The sequence below is a fragment of the Salvelinus fontinalis genome, chromosome 3, assembly GCF_029448725.1.
Source record: "Salvelinus fontinalis isolate EN_2023a chromosome 3, ASM2944872v1, whole genome shotgun sequence".
NCBI classification, from domain to species: Eukaryota; Metazoa; Chordata; class Actinopteri; order Salmoniformes; family Salmonidae; genus Salvelinus; species Salvelinus fontinalis.
In genome coordinates this window covers 22144928-22170611 of record NC_074667.1, presented here as the reverse complement: position 1 = coordinate 22170611, position 25684 = coordinate 22144928, and the positions used below count along the sequence as shown (strand labels likewise).

The following is a 25684-nucleotide window of genomic DNA, read 5'->3' as shown; positions in this document are numbered from 1 at the left end:
CAAAAAAACATGAATAACAATAGCCCAGCAAAAGAGAAAAAGCAACCCACTGCTGGGTCAAACTAACCACATTTTGGATCATTTATGACCCAGTATTTTATTTTTTACATTTAGCCTATTTTATACGCCTCATACTTGCATTTTTCAAGTAGACAAGAGTGGTGAAAGAGTCCACTAAATAAGCACCAAGGAGCACCAAGTGCTCATTAGGCTATATAAGACAAGTAGGCTGTGTAGAGTCTATACTTGTATTTGCCCGGTCATACACTAAGAATCAACAGAATCTTGATTCCAGTGGTAGCCTACCTAGGCAATTCTTCTCCCTGCGAAAATAAGTGCGCACGGCACACCTGAATAAATGTAAGCACCCACTCCTACCTCTCACACACCCTCTCTCGCTCATTTTAATGTCATAACCCACTGGGCAAAATCTGGTTGATTCAACGTTGTTTCCGTGTAATTTCAACAACAAAAATGAAATGTGATGACGTTGAATCAACGTGGAAACTGTTTGGATTTGCAAAAAGTAATCAAGATGAGGGATTTACATGTTTTTTTTTCAGCCAACTTTTAACCTAAATCCAATGACATGGTGAAATGTTTTTTTGATTTCACGTTGACTTTACATTAGTTGAAAACTACTCAACCAAATGTAAAAGAAAACAAGGCGTTGATATTATGTCTGTGCCCAGTGGGAAGAACCTGTCCAACCGTGCTCTTGCGCTGTATACTATATGTAGTGGACGGCTGCGTATTAATATATATAGCCTATCCGATCTGTGTGAGTTGCGTGCGTTGGGGCTCTCTCAAAATCACTCAGAATAAATACCGTTATGCTGCTGCACCCCCACGTAGCTCTTCACTCACTGTTAATGCAAATTCCTTACAAAAGTCAGAGTTTTGCACAGAGATGTAAATACACTTATTAAACGAATATGGTTTGAAATCACGACTGTTAGCCTACATATGTTTGAAGATAGGCTAGTTGTGGTAACCTACACAAATTATGCGCAAATATATTGAAACGCAAATGGCTCCATACAAATTAAGATGTAGGCTACAGCACTCATTCCAGTTGATAATCTATCATTATACAACATTATCAACAGTTTATATCTAACATTTTCTTTCAATAATGACACTATTGGATACGTCATGATTATCTTACCTGCACGAGACGGTAACTTCAATCTTGGTCGCAGGTACGGTTGAGTTGAGCGGGTCGAAATCTCCAATTGTCGCCATGGTCAGGCTTTAAATCAGTTATTATCAAATGTGAACTTCTCAGCTATGTTCAGCAAATACTCTTGAGCGATGTCTTGTTTGAAAATATGTTCCATTCATTCACATGGGGGAAAAAATGGATAAAAGCACCAAGTAGCGGCATTTGTTGACTAATGTCTTCGCAGAGTTGAGTGAGAGGCGCATACCTGTGGTTGAGACAAGTGGCAGCGCTCGAGACAGTCCTTGCATGGAGGTGTGGCGATGGTGGATTTCATTCATTGAGGAGAGAGCGAAAGCTAGAGCGAGAGAGTGCACATAGGGGTTCTTCGCTCCGTACTTCTGCTTATCCACCAGCAGGTGGAGGCAGAGACTTTCGGAAGTTGCTGCCAGCAGAATGTTGGATTTCAAGTTCATATGCATTTGGAGTGTGTGGTCTACGCAGCTCAACTGTGTACTGTAGTTTAAAAAAAAAATCTAATAGGATTAGAAGTACAATTACACATAATTAATTATTATATAATTTGATGATTATATAATTTGGGTAGGGAGTGATGCAATAACAATGATACGTTTACAACAGTCAAATGCATTGCACCATAACACGTTAGCTTGCGCTAATTATCAGTGCTTGTCCCTAGATAGACAGTGAAATGCCAAGAAAATCCAGAAAAATAAATACATACGCATAGCCTATATACAGACATAGCCTACATTATATTACAGTACATATATGCACAGCACACATACAGAGCCTTCAGAAAGTATTAATACCCCATTGCATATTCCACATTTTGTTGTTTCAGCCTGAATTCAAAATTGATTCAATAATTTCACCCATCTACACACATACCCCATAGTGAAGGTGAAAACATGTTTTGGGAATTTATTTTGCATATGTATTAAAAATTAAATACAGAAATATCTAATTTACATAGGAATACACACCCCTGAGTCAATACATGTCAGAATCACCTTTGGCAGCGATTACAGTTGTGAGACTTTCTGGTTAAGTCTCTTAGAGCTTTGCACACCTGGATTGTACAATATTTGCACATTATTATTTTTTTAATTCTTCAAGCTCTTTCAAGTTGGTTGTTGATCATTGCTAGACGGCAATTGTCAAGTCTTGCCATATATTTTCAAGACAAATTAAGTCAGAACTGTAACTCAGCTACTCTGGTATATCAATGTCACCTCTGTAAGCAACTCCAGTGTATATTTGGCCTTGTGTTTTTGGTTATTGTCCTGTTGAAAGGTGATTTTGTCTCCCAGTGTCTGTTGGAAAACAGACTGAACCAGGTTTTCCTCTAGGATTTTGACTGTGCTTAGCTCTATTCCATTTATTTGAATCATAAAAAATTCCCTAGTCATTGCCAATGAATAGCATAGCCATAACATGATGCAGCCAACACCATGCTTGAAAATATGAAGAGTGGTACTAAGTCATGTGTTATGTTGGATTTTCCCCAAACACAACGCTTTGTATTCAGGACATAAAGTTAATTACTTGACCAATTTTTTTGCAGTTTTACTTCAGTACCGTATTGCAAAAAAAGGATGCCGGTTTGGGAATACATTGGCAGTGGAATGGCCAGTACTGAAGAGCTCAATGACTTTCAACGTCGCACCGTCATAGGATGCCACCTTTCTAACAAGTCAGTTCGTCAAATTTCTGCCCTGCTAGAGCTGCCCCGGTCAACTGTAAGTGCTTTTAGTGTGAAGTGGAAACGTCTAGGAGCAACAACAGCTCAGCCACGAGTTGGTAGGCCACACAAGCTCACAGGACAGGACCGCAGAGTGCTGAAGCATGTAAGAATCACCTGTCCTCGGTTGCAACACTCACTACCGTGTTCCAAACTGCCTCTTGAAGCAACAGCAGCACAAGAACTGTTCGTCGGGAGCTTCATGAAATGGATTTTTCCATGGCCGGGTGTAACGAATGTGAAATGGCTAGCTAATTAGCGGGTACGCGCTAGTAGCGTTTCAATCAGTTACGTCACTTGCTCTGAAACCTAGAAGTAGTGTTGCACCTTGCTCTGCAAGGGCCGCGGCTTTTGTGGAGCGATGGGTAACGACGCTTCGTGGGTGTCAGTTGTTGATGTGTGCAGAGGGTCCCTGGTTCGCGCCCGTGTCGGGGCGAGGGGACGGTTTAAAGTTATACTGTTACATTGATGCTGTTGATCCGGATCACTGGTTGCTGCGGAAAAAAGGAGGAGGTTGAAAGGGGGGTGAGTGTAACGGATGTGAAATGGCTAGCTAGTTAGCAGGTACGCGCTAGTAGCGTTTCAATCAGTTACGTCACTTGCTCTGAAACCCAGAAGTAGTGTTGCACCTTGCTCTGCAAGGGCCGCGGCCTTTGTGGAGCGATGGGTAACGATGCTTCGTGGGCGACCGTTGTTGATGTGTGCAGAGGGTCCCTGGTTCGCGCCCGGGTCGGGGCGAGGGGACGGTTTAAAGTTATACTGTTACACGGGCAGCCACACACAAGCATAAGATCACCATGCACAATGCCAAGCGTTGGCTGGAGTGGTATAAAGCTCGCCGCCGTTGGACTCTGGAGCAGGAGAACGCTACCTCCCCCAATGCATAGTGCCAACTGCAAAGTTTGGTGGAGGAGGAATAACATTCTGGGGCGGTTTTTCATGGTTCGGGCTAGGCCCCTTAGTTCCAGTGAAGCAAAATCTTAATGCTACAGCATAAAATGACATTCTAGACGATTCTGTGCTTCCAAGTTTGTGGCAACAGTTTGGGGAAGGCCCTTTCCTGTTTCAGCATTACAATGCCCCTGCACACAAAGTAAAGTCCATACAAAAATTGTTTGTCAAGATCGGTGCGGAAGAACTTAACTGGCCTGCACAGAGCCCTGACCTTAACCCCATCAAACACCTTTGGGATGAATTGGAACGCCAACTGCGAGCCAGGCTTAATCGCCCAACAGTGCCCGACCTCACTAATGCTCTTGTGGCTGAATGGAAGCAAGTCCCCGCAGCAATGTTCCAACATCTAGTGGAAACCCTTCACAGAAGAGTGGCGGCTGTTATAGCAGCAAAGGTGTGACCAACTCCATATTAATGCCTATACTTTTGGAATGAGACGTTCGATGAGCTTGTGCCCACATACCATGTAGTGTATATATAGCCTATATAAAGGAAGAGAAGCGTATGTATAACCCCAGAGAGAGATAGAGATATGCCGATGGTATGCTATGACACCGACATGCATTTATTTATGGCAGACGGCTACCGTGTAGGCTATACAGATATAGACGTACAGAAGGAGGCTAATTCGTTAACTCTGGTAGGCCTGAAACAGACTTCCTCACCTCAAGTTCAACTGTCGGAGTCAGTTGATGCGACGGGGCGCACTGCCTTCTTATCATAGGCCTGCAGTAGCTAAAGGTCAATAATAGCCACACCATACCAAACCTTCACAAACGTTTCTAAACGTTATAAGTGTAACAGTCATGAAGAGGGTATGACAACACCTTTTCCCCCTCAGGAGACTGAAAATATTTGGCATGGGTCCCCAGGTCCTCAAAAAGTTATACAGCTGCACCATAGAGAGCATCCTGACCATGCAACCTGATATGACAACTGCTCGGCATCCGACCGTAGGGCGCTACAGGGGTTGGTGCATACGGCCCAGTACATCACTGGGGCAAAGCTTCTTGCCATCCAGGAACTATATAATAGGCGGTGTCAGAAGAAGGCCCCAAAAATTGTCAAAAACTCCAGTCACCCAAGTCATAGACTGTTCTTTCTATTAACGCACGGCAAGCCGTACCGGCGCGCCAAGTCTAGGTCCAAAAGGCTCCTTAACAGCTTCTACTATTTACATTGACCCCGCCCTTTGTTTTTACACTGCTGCTACTTGCTGTTTATTATTATTATTTATGCATAGTCACTTTACCCCTACCTACATGTACATATTACCTCGACTAACCTGTACCTCCGCACATTGATGCGGTACCCCCTGTATATAGCCTCATTATTGTTATTTTATTGTGGTACTTATTTGATTTTTTATTTTAGTTAATTTAGTAAATATTTTCTTAACTGTATTTCTTGAACTGCATTGTTGGTTAGGGGCTTGTAAGTAAGCATTTCACGGTAAGGTCTACTACACCTGTTGTATTCTGCACGTGACAAATAAAATGTGATTAGATTTTTCACATCAAAAGTAAGTCAAGCCATTTTTTATAGGGAAAATACAAGCAGAAGAGCACATTTAAACCAGGGAAAAAACGCACTACCCTCCCCTTTGGCCAATAAAAATAACACACAACCTTCTCCAAAGCACAAACAAAAAGTTTGACAACCCTCCCCTATTTTGGACCACCCCTCCCCCAGTCAATTACGATCTGTCCCCAATTGCCTATCCTGCCCTCTACCACCATTCATAGTGGCAATAGTGGTAGGTGGATCTCTTGGACATATCTGCAATAGGCAGATATCAATCATACCACACATAAAAACATTCAAAGCTGCATCAATTTTCAATATGAATCCGCAATAACAAATAGCTACAATAACAAATAGGAATATTTGATAGGCAGCGGACAGGCCAAGTGCATCATTGCGCATGAGAGAACATTACGTTGTTGTTGTTTTCAAGTGAGTACAAGATTCCGCTATGAAAATGTCATTTGAATAACAGCGCAAAAGCACTGGGATTTGAATGTTTCATTCTACTTGGATCAGTTGTGGGTCTACTCTCGACAGTTTATAAGGTCTAAAAAGCCACAATAGCAGGCCAGTCTGGCTGTATTTTTTTTTAACTTCTGATACTGAGAAGCGCCGTCCCGCAGATCATCATTCTCATCATCATGCTCTGCCTACTCTCCAATCCGAGCGGCTATTCCTCGCGAACCTAGAACCTAACGCTTCAATACACCCTAAATATGTATAATTTAACTTTTATATATGGCATAAACACAACCAGTCACAATGTTTTAATTTGATATAGGCTACTTCAAAAGTCCGCTGTAGACATGCGCACGTTCATCCAAACTGTAATTCAAGCATCCTCAAAATGAATTACATGAACCCGGTTTCCATCTAACCTATTTATGTGAGTAAAGTACATGTCGAATTTATTTTTAGCACAACATCGTGGGAAAGCATGCAGTTTATTAGGCTCCATTAAATAAACTATGATGAACTTCACAGTGTGGTGAATGGGCATGGTAATGAGCTTGATGCTCCTTTCAATAAATATTGGGGGTCTTATTCTGGTGACTTAATGATCGATGCTTGGCTGCCTTTGACAAATAAACATAATCTAGCACTGTATCTGCAAGCTGTTGGCTAGAGCACTTTTGCCAAAACCATCATGGATTCATTTTTAATTTTTAAATGTTTACATTAAATGCATTATGAAATAATGTCATTAAAGCGATTCTCTGTCAAGTCCACATTGGGTGGACATCAATACAAAATATGAAATGAATATGAAATAATTAAATCTTTTCATTTCTGCTCAGGCAGCGGCAGCCAGCCAGACAAACATATATATGTGTGCTCACTATACTGTACTGTTAGTCATCCTATATGTCCCTGACGAAATAATTGTAATAGTTATTTAAAGTAGATAAGGCATACTTTAATGAACTGTCTTCATCCTCTCTCTCTTTGTTGTGTATATTCCTCTCTCGTCCGGTGTATGCGTCTGTCTGTATCAAACCTACCTAAGGAAAGTGTTTCCTTCTCTGTCTGAGACAGAAAATCAGGCGTAATGGATTATGCTCATTGTAGTTAATTAACACGTTTCTGCGCTGAACTAGGTTGAATATTTGCTTAACTCCCTTCAGCCCAGCATCTCATATAGTTCTTGACTTGATTTCTCTTGCGAATTATTTTATTTATCTCAAGAGAAACACCCTGTTGGGCAAAAAATATATATATATGGAATTTAAAACAATATATACAGACAAAATACAACAGACAGATGAACACATATCAATGACATCACACTCGCCTAGACCTACATATTCCCACCGCATTCATCTCCAGTGCTTGTAAAACTATGCCATACCTCAAATTGCACTATTCAGTTTCTGTCGCCCACACATTTTCAATATTTAAATAATAATGCATTTGATCCTTCCAATGTCTTAAATATGGAGGATCATTTGATTTCCAGCTAAAAAAAAGGTTTTTCAAAATGATTCATGAGAAAAAGTATGGTCCAACCCATTGAGTATCTCACTGCACCCTCATATGCCATGTCTTCAAATATGCAAATAGACAGATATATGTAAAAACAAATTAGACAGATTAAAAGTACATTTACATTGTAAAACTTCTGACAGCCAAATTTCTAACTGTGCCCATAACTTTTGGACTTCATAGCACTCCCAGAAGGCATGAATTATTGAGTCATTGTTCATTTTACACTTAAGACATGACTCTGCCATTGTGCTGTAGAATTTGTGAATTTTGTCACTTGTATAATACATTCTATACATTAGTTTAGCGTACATTTACCTTAACTGTACTTTAGTTAGTTATGTACCAACACTCCATCTTGGGCTTATATCAGTTATTTTTAAGTCTTGGTTCCAATAGTTTATATTGTTTTCTAAGAGATTGTCAGTTGGATAGGCTCTCTGCAAGGTTTTGTATATCTTACCGATCATATGAACATCCTTTTCTGACTCAAATAGCATTCCCTCAATTCCCTCAATATTGCTATGTCCTAAAGACTTCAGATAGTAAGTTGTGTCTATTTGAAAATGTCTACATTGGTCAGTTCAAATGGCTTTTTAATTGTCATGGAAATAATTGTATTTCTATTACAAAGTCATTTATGGTTTCTATGCCTTTAGTTTTCCATGTGGACCAATTTATCGGTTAATTTTGAAAAGCTATCCAAGAATTGTTCCATAGGGTTGTGTTTTTAGGGTGTGATATTGGTTCTTGTCGAATCCGTTTCTTCCATATTGTTATGGTGTTCTTAACTAAGTTGTTAATGTTCTTCGCTTTATCTTTTGAAAACAGACATGTGCAAAGATTCTGGGGATGTGCATGTGCATCTTCAATATGTACCCATTGTTCCTCTTTAGTGCATTTAACTAGATGTCGCAAGTAAAAGCAATTCCATGTCTGGAGGGTTAAACAACCCTCAGACTTAGGGAGATGTAAAACTTTCCGTTTAATTATATGCATTTTATTTGCCCATATAACATCTGTTATGACCGAGTATACTTTATTGAAAGAATGTCTTTAGTGGGGTAATTGGTATTACCGAAAATAATATATACACTTTGAGAGCCATGCCATTCTATTTGACCTGTAAGATTTACAATATGGGAAGATTGTGCCATTTAATTAGATCTGATTTCGTGTTGTTGAGTAATGGGATAAACTATATTTATATATTTGTTGTTTGTTGTCACATATTAAGCATCCTAAGTATTTAATATTTGTGGTCCACTTAAAGGATTGCTGTAGATTATTATTTTTCTTTTTCCTATTGCAATTTCATTAATTTTTTACTTTTATATCCTGAGGTTTTAGAATACTCAGAAAATATTTTTAAAAGGTATTGAGTTTTCAATATTAGTCAGGTATATCAGGATATCGTCTGCAGATATTGTTTATCAACACCCATACCTGTTAAGTTTGGATCCTGTCAAATGATTTCTGCAAGTGGTGCAAACAGGAGGGGAAAGAGAGGACATCCATGTCTTGTGCCCCTTTCCAAAGCAATTTCATCAGATAATCTATTTGTGTATATTTTTTCTTTAGGATATTTCTATATTTTTATGAAATGCAAAATTTCAGCTGGAAAGTTGAAGACATCGAAAGCTTGCATTAGAAAAGGCCATTCAAGACTTAAATTACAGGTTGTAATGTTAGAAAATAGGAAAAATGCCAATGCCAACTGTATATATGTAGTTTAATTCTGGAAATGGTCAATCTTTAAGCAACTTCTTCCGTGGTGCCCCAAATCCTAATGAGTTAATTGTTACATGATTAATTTGTTCAGGTAACAATTAAACAGATAGTGGATAAAAAAAAAAAAAAATCTGATTAATAAAGGAAGTCACAACACTTATAAAGCCTAAAATATAAGACCAATGATTCAGGATGGAAATGATTGTACATACATTTTTTATTTGTTTTTCTTTATTCATAATAACCACCTGCATATCAATTCACCTTTCAAGGTAGCCGATTCTCTCTCTGGAGAGTATTAAGAGCAATTTTAAACAAAAAAGATAAAATTACTTAAATGACTCAACTCGAAGATGACGTGTCAATCTCTTTACACAGACAATAAGGAAGATGAGTGCAATGCAGCATTTCTGTAAAATCAAAAGAAAATAATCATACTAAAATGAAGGTTAATTTAGAAAAAATGTATCCATGTACTGTATATTCCACAAGTTCCAATTAGTTGGGGGAAATTACATGCAAAAACATGGATGAGTTGAACAATCACGTGAGGTGCTTGCGTAATCCTAAAAGGTAAATAATGTACCCAGTGAAAAGTGTGAATTGAGAGGAATGTATTAACTGCAAATCGTCTAGCCTGCCTTTTGCCTACAAACAGGGACCTAGGGAATAGACCCAAGTGTCAACAATGTATCCTACCATGGACATGCCGGTTTTCAATAGTTTCTCTGGTGTGGTAAATCATATCGAAGTTTGATAGCAGGATGTGATGTCGTTAAAAAAAAATATTTTGCTAAATTGTCTCAAATTCATCCAGATGTGTTATAATCAGGGAAGGTGAAAGGGCCCAAAGTAGTTTCCTTTCTTTGATTTTAAAGGATTGGACAAGTGAAAGAAAGTCACAAGGTAAGCTTCCAACAAAGTAGACTGTTGGAAGATCCAATGAGACAGAGAATGTACAAATGAGTTAAAACCAGATGTCCCAATACTACATCAGTCTACACACTGATTGACAAGCGAGAGTACTCTAGAAAAAAAAAAGGTAACTTCTCACACCGATATCCCTGAACCTTCACCCCTCCACATCTCCCCTTAAACCCAACTGATTGACAGAAAGATCTCACACCAACAGACTTTGCAGAAACAATATTGTACATTATGATCAATTGCCATTGACCATAGACAAACATTATTGAACAAAGACTGAACAAATACAAATCATTTTGCATTCAAGTGATTGAAGGATTAAGCCATTAGCTTGCCTTTCAACTGACCAATACTATGTGTTTTAAAGTGTAGGAGCTAGCTCTTAGTTGTGGATTCTCACAAAGCATTTAAAAAAAACAAGCTCTTTAACTGTATAAGAAACAGAAATTACTTTGGGAAAAAAAGGTTTAAAAAAAAAGATGTGAATCTCTTCCACTGCTACCGCTGAAAAGGCACAACAAAAGGTCCTGAGGTACAGTACAGCAGCCGTCAAAACCATTTGGCGTTGCAAACAAGCTAAACAAATCACAGTAAGTGCTGCCTCAAACAAATCTCTTTTGACGCAATGACGCCACAACACTGCCATTTTCCTGCATAAATCGCTACCTCCCTCATGGTCGCTTTCCAGGCCGACTACATTGCAGTCGTGCTGCATGCAGCAACCAACTTAGCAGCCGGCCATCAGATTGCTATATCAAATGATGCGGTTAGCTGTATGTTGTGAGATCTGGCAGGCAACCGCAATGTAGTTGGTCTGTAACGCAGCCAAAGTCTTGTCCACGTGATCTGAAAGGCCCATTGTTCAGTGGCAGTGAACTAATCCAAAGTAGGCCCCAAGTTCACTTGAAAGGGCTCTATTGCTGCATGAACAAGTCACAGAAAGAGATGTGTTCCAGGCTGCCTATATTGCAGTCGCGCTGCTCACATCAACCAATGGTTCTGTGCCATGTCTTTCATATTGCTAGAGCAGCTCATGCAGTAAGTCAATATGTTTAACACCTATCCATGTGTTGGGAGATCTGGCTACTGCAATGTAGTCCGCCTGGAACGAGGCCATAAACTTACGTACAGCAATAACAAAGATCGAAAGCGGTGTGGCTTGGAGCCGTCATGTCACAAAACTGAGACACAAAAGTTGAGAGATGAAGTGACTGACCGTATGAATAGCTGTCAAAAGTGGGCTCAAATATAAGCACCTTAAAATACCTAACACAGCCCAGCAATGGGACTGGCTTCTCCTGGCTTGCAGTCTTAAGCACCAGTAATGATGATGTAGCTTTATCCCAGATTGGTTCACGCCACAACCGTAGGAGTCAGGCAAGAGAGCACAAACAGATCTGGGACCAGTCTAATGGTGTGTATGTGCGGTTTAAATCAATTTTAAAACATAGGAAGACTGTATAAAAATGTTTTGTATGGCGACAATGCTAAACTGATCTTTGCTTTAAGTCTGCACATAAGTGACTTATCTGACCACAAGTTTAATTATTAAAAATAATTAACCAATTCTAAAAATCGGCTAATAAAGGTTTGCACTCATGGTGTTTTAGGATTCAACATATTACATTCTACATCCAGCTTGACAGACTTTTCTATGCCTAATTAGGTTATAAAAAGAAACATATTTCTTTTGCCCTGACACACTTGACTAGTGCCGTTTGTATGTAAACCACAGTATCCACTACAATGATATGAATTATGCTTCCGCTTGATTCAGCACTGAATAGCAGCTTTCATGAGTTCAGTCACTGAAGAAAAGAGAAGGTTGGTCTCCTCCATTTCGGACGATCAGCACGTTGAATCGTAAAATAATTATTTTAAAAACAGAAAAGGAAGAACTCCACATAAAAAGCTCTCAGTGTAAAAAGTCCATTGTACTCTGACCACATTCTTAGCACCAACCACAAAGATAAATGACAAGTTTTGTTCTAAACCACGCTGCACATTTTTTTATTTAATGGCCAGCTGTCCCTTTTTGATACTGTGGCTGGCATTGTTATCCCCCCCCCCCGAACCACTCCCTGAATTGACAGAAATGTGCAAACAAAAAAAGGCAAAAGTCCAGAGTGTAAGTTGGAAGGCATGAATAAAAAATAAAAAAATGGAAAGAGATTTTTTTTTATTTTAATCTCGGGTTGATATATATAAAATGCTTTTTTTTAAGACGCTTCAGCACCTGGATAGAGTAGAGAAACTTGCACTTTTATTTTATTAGAGTCCATACGAAACAGGATGTGGCTTTCCCCGACAAAATGAACGCTGATCGTGGATCGCAATTCAACCACAAGGTGTTACAGGACGGGGTTAAGCGGAAGGGAGGTGAAGGAGGGGGAGGGGAACATATTCACAAAGAGCCTCACAGTAGGAGGGTAGATCTAGAATCAGGTCATGCCTGTCAATATGATTGTATTCATTTTGATCTAAGAGGAAAAACTGATCCTAGATCAGAACTCCTACTCAGACGCTTTATGAATACGATAACCACGGGCCCAGATTTCACATTTGCAGTGGGTGACATAATCCTAGATCAGATGATGCTGTTGGTGCCCCGGAGGCCAACGCCACGGGCAAACTGCTCCAGAAGGCCTGTGATGGCGCCGGAGGGGCTGGGCGCGCTGGACTTCAGGCCCACAGTGGAGCTGTAGGCTGCAAGGAACACCTCCCGCACCGCCTCCAGACGAACCTGGCGCTCCGAGGGGGGCGGGCACCTGGGAGAAAGAGGGAGAGAGATGGGGGAAAAACAGTAAACAATTTAGAGAGGAGACGGGACAGGGAAGACCAGATGAAAATAAATTAAAAAAGACAGGGAACTGGCGAGAGAAGAGGCTCCACCAATTAGTTATGAAAGAAGGACAGTGTACTTCTAATCTGAGCAATCCCAGACTGCGCGCTTCCTCTTCTATTGTTCCCCCTCTACCTTCCCTTCAAATCAAGAAAAATAGATGTCATTTGCCCATGCCGCCTTGTTCTCGGAACACACTCAATTTGGCAGCCAGATCAAGCCGAAATGGAAAGACTGGGAAGAGAGGCAGTCTAGAGGGGAAAAAAAGAGATGAACGATAAAGAAACTCCCTCCCTCGTTCCCCTCTTTCGGTTGTACTTAAACCTCCAGTTCGCAGGGGACAGAGAATGATGGAGAGCGGAGAGAGAGCTCAGGCAATCGGTGTGTATATACGAAGACTGCCTAAACAGTCTGCCGAACACTGTTGTGCAAGTGTAGAAACAGACACATACCAGGTACCCACGCACACATCCTCCAGAACAGACTCTTTCTCTGCTTTGTCACTCAAACACATACCAACTCTATCCAACCCTGCAGGTGTGTGACACACACACACACACACACACACACACAACAGTGGACCAGCCCAACAGGAGGCCCCAGCCTCCACCCACTGAGCCCTGCCCCCACCTCATCTTCCACAAAGGAATGGGGGAGAGAAAGGAGGTGAATAAATATGGGAGAAAGGGGGAGAAGAGAGGAGGTAAAGAGAGAGAAAGAAATATTCCTGAGGGTTAGAGGTGTGCGTAGCTGCGGTCCGATTCTCGACCACTACGCCGAAGGGCACTCGTACATTCCCCCTCGTGGATTTAAAAGGAATACACTGGTGTGAGCAATATGGTGATAACCCCCTCCAGCCATGCTTGCACCAATCCAATGCACGAGGGGTGGGGGGGGGTGAACGAGTGCACATGTCCGGGAGAAAGGTCGAGAATCGTAATGCGATCCGTGTGTGCGTCCCAAATGGTACCCTATACCCTACATAGCCCACAGCCTACCTAACCCCGGTCAAAAGTAGTACACTACATAGGGGATTGTGTGCTATTTTGTGACGCAGCCCGTAGACTCACATGCGTCCGCTGGGCCCCTCGTCCTGGAAGCTAAAGGGGAGGGGCGAGTCGTTGGCGGCGGCGACCAAGCCATGGTCGTGGATGGAGCCGCAGCCCGACACGAGCTGCCAGCTGCCGTAGTCCGTGGAGAGGGAGGAGCCGGATCGGGCGTACTCCGCCGCCAGCCTGGCCAGAGTAGAGGTGGAGAGAGAAGGTTGGGGGGGGGGGGGGGGGGTAGAATGATAGGGAAGAGAGTGGGAGATGGGAGGTGCAGAGAGAGAAATCGTGGAAAAAGAGAATGGAGAGAGCAGGGAAAGCAGCGAATACAGAGAGAGAAGGAGAGGGGGAAAAAATAAGGGAATTCAATTGGGAGAAAGGTGAGAGACGAGAGAGAACCCAGCCAAGAGCTGCGAGGTCAGTGGGGGGGGGGGGGGGGGCTTCACGGCACAGTGACGCGACCTCAGTGGCAAAAGTCAACGGTCAAGGAACAACACTCACGTCAATTCAATCCAAAACAACTAGAATAATCCGCTCAGGGGGAATTAACAAGGCAAGTCAACATGCATAGAAACGTCATATTGACATTACACATACTGCATACCCCAATGTCAGTGGAATGACAACGAATAGAGTTTGAACCAAATACCAAAACACCAACGCACCTTCCATTGTCATGGGCAAAACGAACAAGGAGCTCTGGAGTAAAGAGCTGTACTAATAGACCGGTGAGACACACACACACAGGGCTGTTACAGTGACTGTATTACCGCCACACCGGCGGTCATGAGTCATGACGGCAGTCAAAATCCATGTGACCATTTAGTCACGGAAATTAGGCTTCTTCAAGCTCTGATGCTGCTCATTAGTAGCCTTCCAAACTTGCTTCCTGCCTAGTACTCAGCACTATTGTCCCTCTAAATCACTCGGACATCAATGCAAATGTAATCGAAAATCTAATCAAACACTTCATTAGAGCCCATGAGCCAACATTTCTATAGGCTATGCCATTAGGTAGGAAACAGAGTTTTGATGGCCTCTTAAAAAGAGGATCCCATCAGCTTTCTATAGGCTAGGCCTACTCTATCAATTTTCCTAATATTAAGCACATTGCTTCGATTTACAACAGGAGTATAGCCTACCTGGCATGAAAATGAACCATGGGAAACGCGTCCCTAATTTCCATATTAAGTGCATAGATGACATGTATTTTTTTCCCCCATTGCCCTGTTTCGAGACAGGTGCATGATAATGGTCCATTCCAAATCAAAACTAATATCACACATATTATTTAGTATATGTAAAGACAACATTAAGAATAGTCTGATGGGTGACAATATTAGCCCCTCACTTGTGAATGATGTCCAGCTTGTGCAGGAAGGCAAGAAACAGGGCATACCTTTTTTGTTGTTGCGACTTTTCAAATCATAGCCTCATTTTCAAATCATAGCCTCATCACACCTCATGTGTCCTAGCCCATATGCCTGTATTTTGATAAGGTTTGTATCACAACTAGTGGTCAAATAAAATTAAGCACATTAATCCGCATCACAAACGGTGTAGCGCCTAACTAGCATACATACGCAGGACGTGAGTTTCAAGTTTGGGGAAGATCCTTTTCACCATAAAAATGCACCTTTATAATAAAGCTTTACATGCATGATCGTATTTGCCGTCACTTTCGAGAAGTGTTTTCCCGCTAATTCATTGCATTTTGGAACCTTTGCACTTATAGCCTACTGCCATGTGTGCATTGCTGCAACTATAATGCGGGGAAAAAATGATCAGCCGTGTTGTATTCATTTGGGATCTATCGCATCCCACAACTGTCCCAGAATATGTTTGGTTTATTTATTTCTTGCACAGAAGGACAAATTGACCAATAGAATAAGTAAACTTTTGTACTATGGGGGATAGTAGACTGACATAGGCTAGTGCTTTTGCTATTCGTTAGGCCCACTCATGTTGTTGGCTGACAATAAGAAAGCTAAATGTGGACAGTTCTAACATCTTCAATATGCGGCAAGGAATTTGATAAGAGGAATGCTTGCATCCCCGATGTGTCTGTCTTCATTCACTTGTAGCCTACTTCTTAGCTGAAATGCCTGAGAGAAGTAGCCAATGCCCGTCACGTGATCGGTTCCATCTGGGCGAGCCATGTGAGTGAGAGGTGCTTCGGAGCACGGCAGCTGGCAGAAGGGAATTATAATTAGCCTATTCTATTCAGCAAAAGGCATGCATTTTTTTAGGGGGCATTACGGCCACACAAGAGGGATGCCCCTGGGAAATTCGAGGCCTGGTGAAAATATTATCAAGTGCTTGCCAAATTGTGAATGAGAGACTGATGAAGTGTGTGCAGCTTGAAGCTATTTTCAAATCATTAAGAGTCCTATCATGTAGCCTTCCAATATATCAAACATCAAAACATAGCCAATGTTTGAATCACAACGACAGTTGGATAAATAACTCTAAATTAAGCATATAAGAGGACCTGTTTCTTTGTTAACTGCTCAACACAGAAAAGCCGCATGTGCGCACTTCCTTTGAAATCGTTTGGAGAAAATATACCTTTTATTTTATTAAGCCATGTTCAACTGTATTCTTCATAGTATAAAATAATACAAATAATGCCACGGAATTCTAAGCAATTCTTGTCCGCTAAATGTACTAGTGTAGCCCACAGTCATATCACATAGCCATATCAGGGCTTAACATAAGTACAACTCAGTGTTCTTCTGAAAGAGACTACATTTTCTGTCTAAAATAAATCAAATCAAATTTTGTCACATACACATGGTTAGCAGATGTTAACTTCTTATGGCTGCAGGGGAAATAATCAGTAGCTTGGATAAAAGGTGCCCATTTCAAACGGCCTCGTACTCAATTCTTGCTCGTACAATATACATATTATTATTACTATTGGATAGAAAACACTCAAGTTTCTAAAACCGTTTGAATTATATCTGTGAGTAAAACAGAACTCATTTTGCAGCAAACTTCCTGTCAGAAAGTGAAAAATCTGAAATCGAGGCTCTGTTCCTGGGTCTGCCTATAAATGTGCTTGAAATCTATTAGTATACATGCACTTCATACGCCTTCCAATAGATGTCAATAGGCTGTGAGAGGTGAAATGGGGTTTCTAGGTATTTCTATGGTCAAAATAGAGAGCTTGGAATGACATGACCCCCGAATTCCTTTGTTCAGGAAGCGCATAAAGGTCAACAGTATTGGCTTCGGAAAAGCATTCACTATAGACGTCTAATATCTCCGGCTTTGATTTTATTTGATAAATATGATATATCATCGTAAAGTGTGTTTTTTCAATATAGTTTTATCCGATTATTGAAATTTTTCCGGGAGTTTAGGCGTGTTGCCATCTCTGCGTTTGGTGACGATGGACAGCTTAGCGCCACTTGGCTAGTTTTGCTTGGTAATTCGAGAGGGAAAAAGGCCATTCTAAAACCAAACAACGATTGTTCTGGACAAAGGATCCCTTGTACAACATTCTGATGGAAGATCATCAAAAGTAGGACCCATTTATGATGTTATTTCATATATCTGTCGAACATGTTTACTATTAGTTTGCGCCCAGATTTTGGGCGCTCTCTCGCTATAACGTAAGCTGCATGTCGTACTGAAGTTTTTTTAGAATTCTAACACAGCGATTGCATTAAGAACTAGTGTATCTATCATTTCCTATACAACATGTATTTTTTAGTAAAGTTTATGAATAGTTATTTGGTCAGAATAGGTGAGTGTCAGAAATATATCCGGACATTTTGGGAAAAATGTAATTTTTCACAATGTATAACCACGGATTTCAGCTCTAAATATGCACATTCTTCGAACAAACCATATATGTATTGTGTAATATGATGTTATAGGACTGTCATCTGATGAAGTTTATGAAGGTTAGTGAAATAATTAATATATTTTGCTGGTTTTGTTGCTATCGCTACTGTTGCCTTGAATCAATGTAGCTGTGTGGTTGGCTATTGTAGTAAGCCAATATAATGCTATATTGTGTTTGCTGTAAAACACTTAAAGAATTGGAAATATTGGCTGGATTCACAAGATGTTTGTCTTTCATTTGCTGTACACCATGTATTTTTCATAAATGTTTTATGATGAGTATTTAGGTACTTCAATTTGGTCTCTAATTGTTCTAGCTGCTTCAGTGCTATTTCCGATTGTAGCTGCAATGTAAAACTATGATTTATACCTCAAATATGCAAATTTTTCAAACAAAACAGATTTATTGTATAACATGTTATAAGACTGTCATCTGATGAAGTTTTTTCTTAGTTTCTTGGTTGGTTTGGTTGGTTTTGTGCATGCTACCTGTGCTGTGAAAAACGTCTGCTTTTTTGTATTTGGTGGTGAGCTAACAAATATACGTGGTGTATTCGCTGTAAAACATTTTTTTTGTTTTTTTAAATCGGACATGTTGACTGGATTCACAAGATGTTTATCTTTCATTTGCTCTATTGGACTTGTTAATGTGTGAAAGTTAAATATTTAAAAAAAATATATCTTTTGAATTTCGCGCCCTGCACTTGGACGGGCTGTTGTCATATTGAGCCCGACACCGGCCTGCAGCCATAAAAGGTTAATGCGAGTGTAGCGAAATGCTTGTGCTTCTAGTTCTGACCATGCAGTAATATCTAACAAGTAATCTAACAATTCCACAACAACTACCTTATACACACAAGTGTAAAGGAATGAATAAGAAAATGTACATAAAAATATATGAATGAGTGATGGCCGAACGGCATAGGCAAGATGCAGTAGATGGTATAGAGCACAGTATATACATATGAGATGAGTAATGTAAGGTATGTAAACATTATATAAAGTGGCATTGTTTAAAGTGCGACCTTTCCATTATTAAAGTGGCTGGAGTTGAGTCAGTATGTTGGCAGCAGCCACTCAATGTTAGTGGTGGCTCTTTAACAGTCTGATGGCCTTGAGATAGAAGCTGTTTTTCAGTCTCTCGGTCCCTGCTTTGATGCGCCTGTACTGACCTCGTCTTCTGGATGGTAGCGGGGTGAACAGGCAGTGGCTCGGGTGGTTGTTGTCCTTGATGATCTTTTTGGCCTTCCTGTGGCATTGGGTGGTGTAGGTGTCCTGGAGGGCAGGTAGTTTTCACCCGGTGATGCGTTGTACAGACCTCACTACCCTCTGGAGAGCCTTACGGTTATGGGCAGAGCAATTGCTGTACCAGGCGGTGATACAGCCCGACAGGGTGCTCTCAATTGTGCATCTATAAAAGTTTGTAAGTGTTTCTGGTGACAAGCCGAAATTCTTCAGCCTCTTGAGGTTGAAGAGGAGCTGTTGTGCCTTCTTCACCACACTGTCTGTGTGGGTAGACCATTTCAGTTTGTCCATGATGTGTACGCAAAGGAGCTTAAAACTTTCCACCCTCTCCACTACTGTCCCGTTGATGTGGATAGGGGGCTGCTCCCTTTGCTGTTTCCTGAAGTACACGATCATCTCCTTTGTTTTGTTGACATTTAGTGAGGTTATTTTACTGACACCACATTCCGAGTGTCCTCACCTCCTCCCTGTAGGCAGTCTCATCGTTGTTGGTAATCAAGCCTACCACTCTAGTGTCGTCTGCAAACTTGATGATTGAGTTGGAGGCGTGCATGGCCACGCAGTCGTGGGTGAACAGGGAGTACGGGAGAGGGCTGAGAACGCACCCTTTTGGGGCCCCAGTGTTGAGGATCAGCGGGGTGGAGATGTTACCTACACTCACCACCTGGGGCCGGCACATCAGGAAGTCCAGGACCCAGTTGCACAGGGCGGGGTCGAGACCCAGGGTCTTGAGCTTAATGACGAGTTTGGAGGGTACTATGGTGTTAAATGCTGAGCTGTAGTCGATGAACAGCATTCTTACATAGGTATTCCTCTTGTCCAGATGGGTTAGGGCAGTGTGCAGTGTGATTGCGTCGTCTGTGGACCTATTGGGGCGGTAAGCAAATTGGAGTGGGTCTAGGGTGTCAGGTAGGGTGGAGGTGATATGGTCCTTGACTAGTCTCTCAAAGCAATTCATGATGACGGAAGTGAGTGCTACGGGGCGGTAGTCATTTTGCTCAGTTACCTTAGCTTTCTTGGGAACAGGAACAATGGTGGCCCTCTTGAAGCACGTGGGAACAGCAGACTGGGATAAGGATTGATTGAATATGTCCGTAAACACACCAGCCAGCTGGTCTGCGCATGCTCTGAGGACGCGGCTGGGGATTCCATCTGGGCCTGGATCCTTGCGAGGGTTAATACGTTTAAATGTTTTACTCACGTTGGCTGCAGTGAAGGAGAGCCCGCTGGTTTTGGTAGCGGGATTTATTGTGATGGTGTACTCTATATTACATGGATTTATTAGACTTTTTTTTAAAATGTAGATGTTCCAAAGTTCTGAATCAGTGTCTTGTAGGCTATGCGTGGAAGCCAGGAGATGCTAAATGTGTTTATACTAATTAACGGTAAATTACAGTGAGACCGGCAGTTATTTGCTTGACAATCACCGGCTGACAAAATATCATGACCGCCACAGCCCTAGACACACATACACAGAGAAGGGTGTAATCAAGCTGTACTGTGAGACCAACCGTCTCACACACACACTACTGAAAACACAGCCTCACCACAATGTCTCACCAGGGGAGGCGAAAACCCGCCACCTTCAGCATGCCACCAACTTCTTTCGGCCTTTTCTTTATATCTGAAAGGTGTTGTCGGTATCAAAGACTAAACTTTAATTTCCTTCAACTGACCTAGTCATGATTGCTGTAAAGGTCGGCCTACAGCTTGTAGCCGTAATGTCGAGGCGGCATTAAATCATGAACATTCTATTGTTGTCTGACATCAAACTTGTCCTTGTAAATCACAAAGATTCACAGAAATGCTTTTAATGGATTTATTCTCTCCATTTAAATGTGTGTAGTTCTGTCCTTGAGCAGCTATTGTCTATCGTCACAGAAATGTACACTTTCTTTTTTACATTTATCCTGGGGGAATCTATGTTTTTTTCTTGACCTTGAAAAAGGTAAATATATTTATATGCCCTTATATTTAGCTAATAAATTATGGTTTTCTACAAAAACTACAAATCACTAACTAGTAGGCTGTCTTCAGCCCAAATTACTGGTGGCGAGTTCGAAAGGAGAGAATTCAGCGCGTGATGGTGTGATCTAGAGGTCGACCGATTAATCGGAATGGTCGATTAATCAGGGCCGACTTCAACTTCTCATAACAAAATCGATACACCGATTTGCCGATTTTTTTACACCTTTATTTAACTAGGCAAGTCAGTTAAGGACACATTCTTATTTTCAATGATGGCCTAGGAACGGTGGGTTAACTGCCTTGTTCAGGGGCAGAACGACAGATTTTTACCTTGTCAGCTCGGGATTCGTTTTTGCAACCTTCCGGTTACTAGTCCAACGCTCTAACCACCTGTCTTACATTGCACTCCACGAGGAGCCTGCGTGGCAGGCTGACTACCTGTTACGCGAGGGCAGCAAGAAGCCAAGGTAAGATGCTAGCTAGCATTAAACTTATCTTATAATAAACAAACATAATCACTAGTTAACTACACATGGTTGATGATATTACTAGTTTATCTAGCGTATCCTGCGTTGCATTTAATCGATGCGGTGCCTGTTAATTTCTCATTGAATCACAGCTACTTCGACAAATGGGTCTTGATTTAACAAGCGCATTTACGAAAAAAGCACTGTCGTTGCACCAATGTACCTAACCATAAACATCAATGCCTTACTTTAAAATCAATATACCAGTATATATTTTTAAACCTGCATATTTAGTTAATATTGCCTGCTAACATGAATTTCTTATAACTAGGGAATTTATCACTTCTCTTGCGTTCCGTGCAAGCAGTCAGGTTATATGCAGCAGTTTGGGCCGCCTGGCTCATTGCGAACTGTGTGAAGTTCATTTATTCCTAACAAAGGCCGTAATTAATTTGCCAGAATTGTACATAATTATAACATAACATTGAAGGTTGTACAATGTAACAGCAATATTTAGACTTAGGGATACCATCCGTTAGATAAAATACGGAACGGTTCCATATTTCACTGAAAGAATAAACGTTTTATTTTCGAAATGCTAGTTTCCGGATTTGACCATATTAATGACCTAAGGCTCGTATTTCTGTGTGATATTATGTTATAATTAAGTCTATGATATCTGACTGAGCAACAGCAGGCTCGTAAGCATTCATTCAAACAGCACTTTCATGCGTTTGCCAGCAGCTCTTCCCTGTGCTTCAAGCATTGTGCTGTTTATGACTTCAAGCCTATCAACTCCTGAGATGAGGCTGGTGTAACCGATGTGAAATGGCTAGCTAGTTAGCGGGGTGCGTGCTAATAGCGTTTCAAACATCACTCGCTCTGAGACTTGGAGTGGTTGTTCCCCTTGCTCTGCAAGGGCCGCGGCTTTTGTGGAGCGATGCTTCGAGGGTGGCTGTTGTCGATGTGTTCCTGGTTTGAGCCCAGGTAGGGGCGAGGAGAGGGACGGAAGCTATACTGTTACACTGGCAATACTAAAGTGCATATAAGAACATCCAATAGTCAAAGGTATATGAAATACAAAATGGCATAGACAGAAATAGCCCTATAATAACCTCAACCTAAAACTTCTTACCTGGGAATATTGAAGACTCGTGTTAAAGGGAACCACGAGCTGTTCATATGTTCTCATGTTCGCCATCGTTATCCGGCTTGGATTCTCTGTCGACACAACCACGTCTGGTCTGCAGACGTGCCCTCAACCGGCCTCCGTCTGAGCAGACCCCCTCCGTCTGAGCAGACCACCCGCCGGGCTACTAACTTTAAACGCGTGCTAGCTTAGAGGAGGCCTCACTGCTCCATCTACGGCTGCCCCCTGGACACTATGATCACTTGGCTACATAGCTGATGCCTGCTTGACTGTCCATTAATTCACGGTACTCCATTCTGTTTATTTGTGTTTTATCTGTCGGCTCTGTGCCTTAACTCAGGATCTGTGTGTAGTTAATCCGACCCTCTCTGCCCAGTCGTCGCCATTTTTACCTTCTGTTGCTGTGTTAGCTGACTAGCTGCTGTTATCTCAACTGTTGTTTTAGCTAGCTCTCAAAAATCATGACCTGCAATCACTTTATGCCTTATTGTATGTCTCTCTCAAATATCAATATGCCTTGCATACTGTTGTTCAGGCTAGTTATCATTGTTTTGGTTTGCAATGGACCCCGTAGTTCCACTCTCCGTACCTCTGATACCTCCTTTGTCCCACCCCCCACACATGCGGTGACCTCACCCATTGAGACCAGCATGTCCAGAGATACAACCTCTCTTATCATCACCCAGTGCCTGGGCTTGCCTCAGCTGTACCCGTGCCCCACCATACCCCTGTCTGCACATTATGCCCAGAATCTATTCTACCACGCCCATAAATCTGCTCCTTTTATTCCTTGTCCCCAACGCTCTAGGCGACCAGTTTTGATAGCCTTTAGCCGCACCCTCATCCTACTACTCCTCTGTTCCTCGGGTGATGTGGAGGTAAACCCAGGCCCTGCATGTCCCCAGTCTCCCTCATTTGTTGACTTCTGTGATCGAAAAAGCCTTGGCCTCATGCATATCAACATCAGAAGCCTCCTCCCTAAGTTTGCCTTACTCACCGCTTTAGCACACTCTGCCAACCCTGATGTCCTTGCCGTGTCTGAATCCTGGCTTAGGAAGGCCACCAAAAATTCTGAGATTTCCATACCCAACTATAACACTTTCCGTCAAGATAGAACTGCCAAAGGGGGAGGAGTTGCAATCTACTGCAGAGATAGCCTGCAAAGTTCTGTCATACTTTCCAAGTCTATGCCCAAACAGTTTGAACTTCTAATTTTAAAAATTAATCTCTCCAGAAATAAGTCTCTCACTGTTGCCGCCTGCTACCGACCCCCCTCAGCTCCCAGCTGTGCCCTGGACACCATCTGTGAATTGATCGCTCCCCATCTAGCTTCAGAGTTTGTTCTGTTAGGTGACCTAAACTGGGATATGCTTAACACCCCGGCAGTCCTACAATCTAAGCTTGATGCCCTCAATCTCACACAAATCATCAAGGAACCCACCAGGTACAACCCTAAATCCGTAAACATGGGCACCCTAATAGACATTATCCTGACCAACTTGCCCTCCAAATACACCTCTGCTGTCTTCAATCAAGATCTCAGCGATCACTGCCTCATTGCCTGTATCCGCCACGGGTCCACGGTCAAACGACCACCCCTCATCACTGTCAAACGCTCCCTGAAACACTTTCTAATCGGCCTGGCCCGGGTACCCTGGAAGGATATTGACCTCATCCCGTCAGTTGAGGATGCCTGGTCATTCTTTAAAAGTTACTTCCTCACCATATTAGACAAGCATGCTCCGTTCAAAAAATGCAGAACAAAGAACAGATATAGCCCTTGGTTCACTCCAGACCTGACTGCCCTCGACCAGCACAAAAACATCCTGTGGCGAACTGCAATAGCATCGAAGAGCCCCCGTGATATGCAACTGTTCAGGGAAGTCAGGAACCAATACACGCAGTCAGTCAGGAAAGCAAAGGCCAGCTTTTTCAAGCAGAAATTTGCATCCTGTAGCTCTAACTCCAAAAAGTTCTGGGATACTGTAAAGTCCATGGAAAACAAGAGCACCTCCTCCCAGCTGCCCACTGCACTGAGGCTAGATAACACGGTCACCACTGATAAGTCCGCGATAATCGAAAACTTCAACAAACATTTCTCAATGGCTGGCCATGCCTTCCACCTGGCGACTCCAACCTTGGCCAACAGCCCCGCCCCCCCCGCTGCTACTCGCCCAAGCCTCCCCAGCTTCTCCTTTACCCATATCCAGATAGCAGATGTTCTGAAAGAGCTGGAAAACCTGGACCCATACAAATCAGCTGGGCTTGACAATCTGGACCCCCTATTTCTGAAACTGTCCGCCGCCATTGTCGCACCCCCTATTACCAGCCTGTTCAACCTCTCCTTCGTATCATCTGAGATCCCCAAGGATTGGAAAGCTGCCGCTGTCATCCCCCTCTTCAAAGGGGGAGACACCCTGGACCCAAACTGTTACAGACCTATATCCATCCTGCCCTGCCTAGCTAAGGTCTTCGAAAGCCAAGTCAACAAACAGATCACTGACCATCTCGAATCCCACCGTACCTTCTCCGCTGTGCAATCCGGTTTCCGAGCCGGTCACGGGTGCACCTCAGCCACGCTCAAGGTACTAAACGATATCATAACCGTCATCGATAAAAGACATTACTGTGCAGCCGTCTTCATCGACCTGGCCAAGGCTTTCGACTCTGTCAATCACCATATTCTTATCGGCAGACTCAATAGCCTCGGTTTTTCTAATGACTGCCTTGCCTGGTTCACCAACTACTTTGCAGACAGAGTTCAGTGTGTCAAATCGGAGGGCATGTTGTCCGGTCCTCTGGCAGTCTCTATGGGGGTACCACAGGGTTCAATTTACATTTACATTTAAGTCATTTTAGCAGACGCTCTTATCCAGAGCGACTTACAAGTACATACATTCATACTTTTTTTTGTACTGGCCCCCCGTGGGAATCGAACCCACAACCCTGGCGTTGCAAGCGCCATGCTCTACCAACAGAGCCACACGGGACCACCAATTCTCGGGCCGACTCTTTTCTCTGTATACATCAATGATGTTGCTCTTGCTGCGGGCGATTCCATGATC

The 25684-nt window shown here is 42.3% G+C and overlaps 2 protein-coding genes across 3 annotated transcripts in view; both read right to left on the bottom strand.

Annotated features, from left to right (window-relative positions):
- Positions 1-1518, bottom strand: part of LOC129841104 (copine-9-like) — a 215800-nt gene extending 214282 nt beyond the window's left edge. The window contains exon 1 of the mRNA XM_055909215.1: positions 1169-1518. Coding sequence (XP_055765190.1) covers positions 1169-1245 — 77 coding nt within the window. The 5' untranslated portion in view covers positions 1246-1518. The remainder of the gene's footprint in view (positions 1-1168) is intronic.
- A 7801-nt stretch (positions 1519-9319) lies between these two features.
- Positions 9320-25684, bottom strand: part of LOC129841093 (myotubularin-related protein 14-like) — a 51031-nt gene continuing 34666 nt past the window's right edge. Inside the window, exons 18-19 of one of the 2 annotated variants that reach the window (XM_055909192.1) lie at positions 13962-14126; positions 9320-12817 (exon numbers count right to left, since the gene is read on the bottom strand). In XM_055909192.1, the coding sequence (XP_055765167.1) occupies positions 12637-12817; positions 13962-14126 (346 nt within the window). In that variant the 3' untranslated portion in view covers positions 9320-12636. The remainder of the gene's footprint in view (positions 12818-13961; positions 14127-25684) is intronic. The other variant, XM_055909201.1, reaches the window with a different exon arrangement.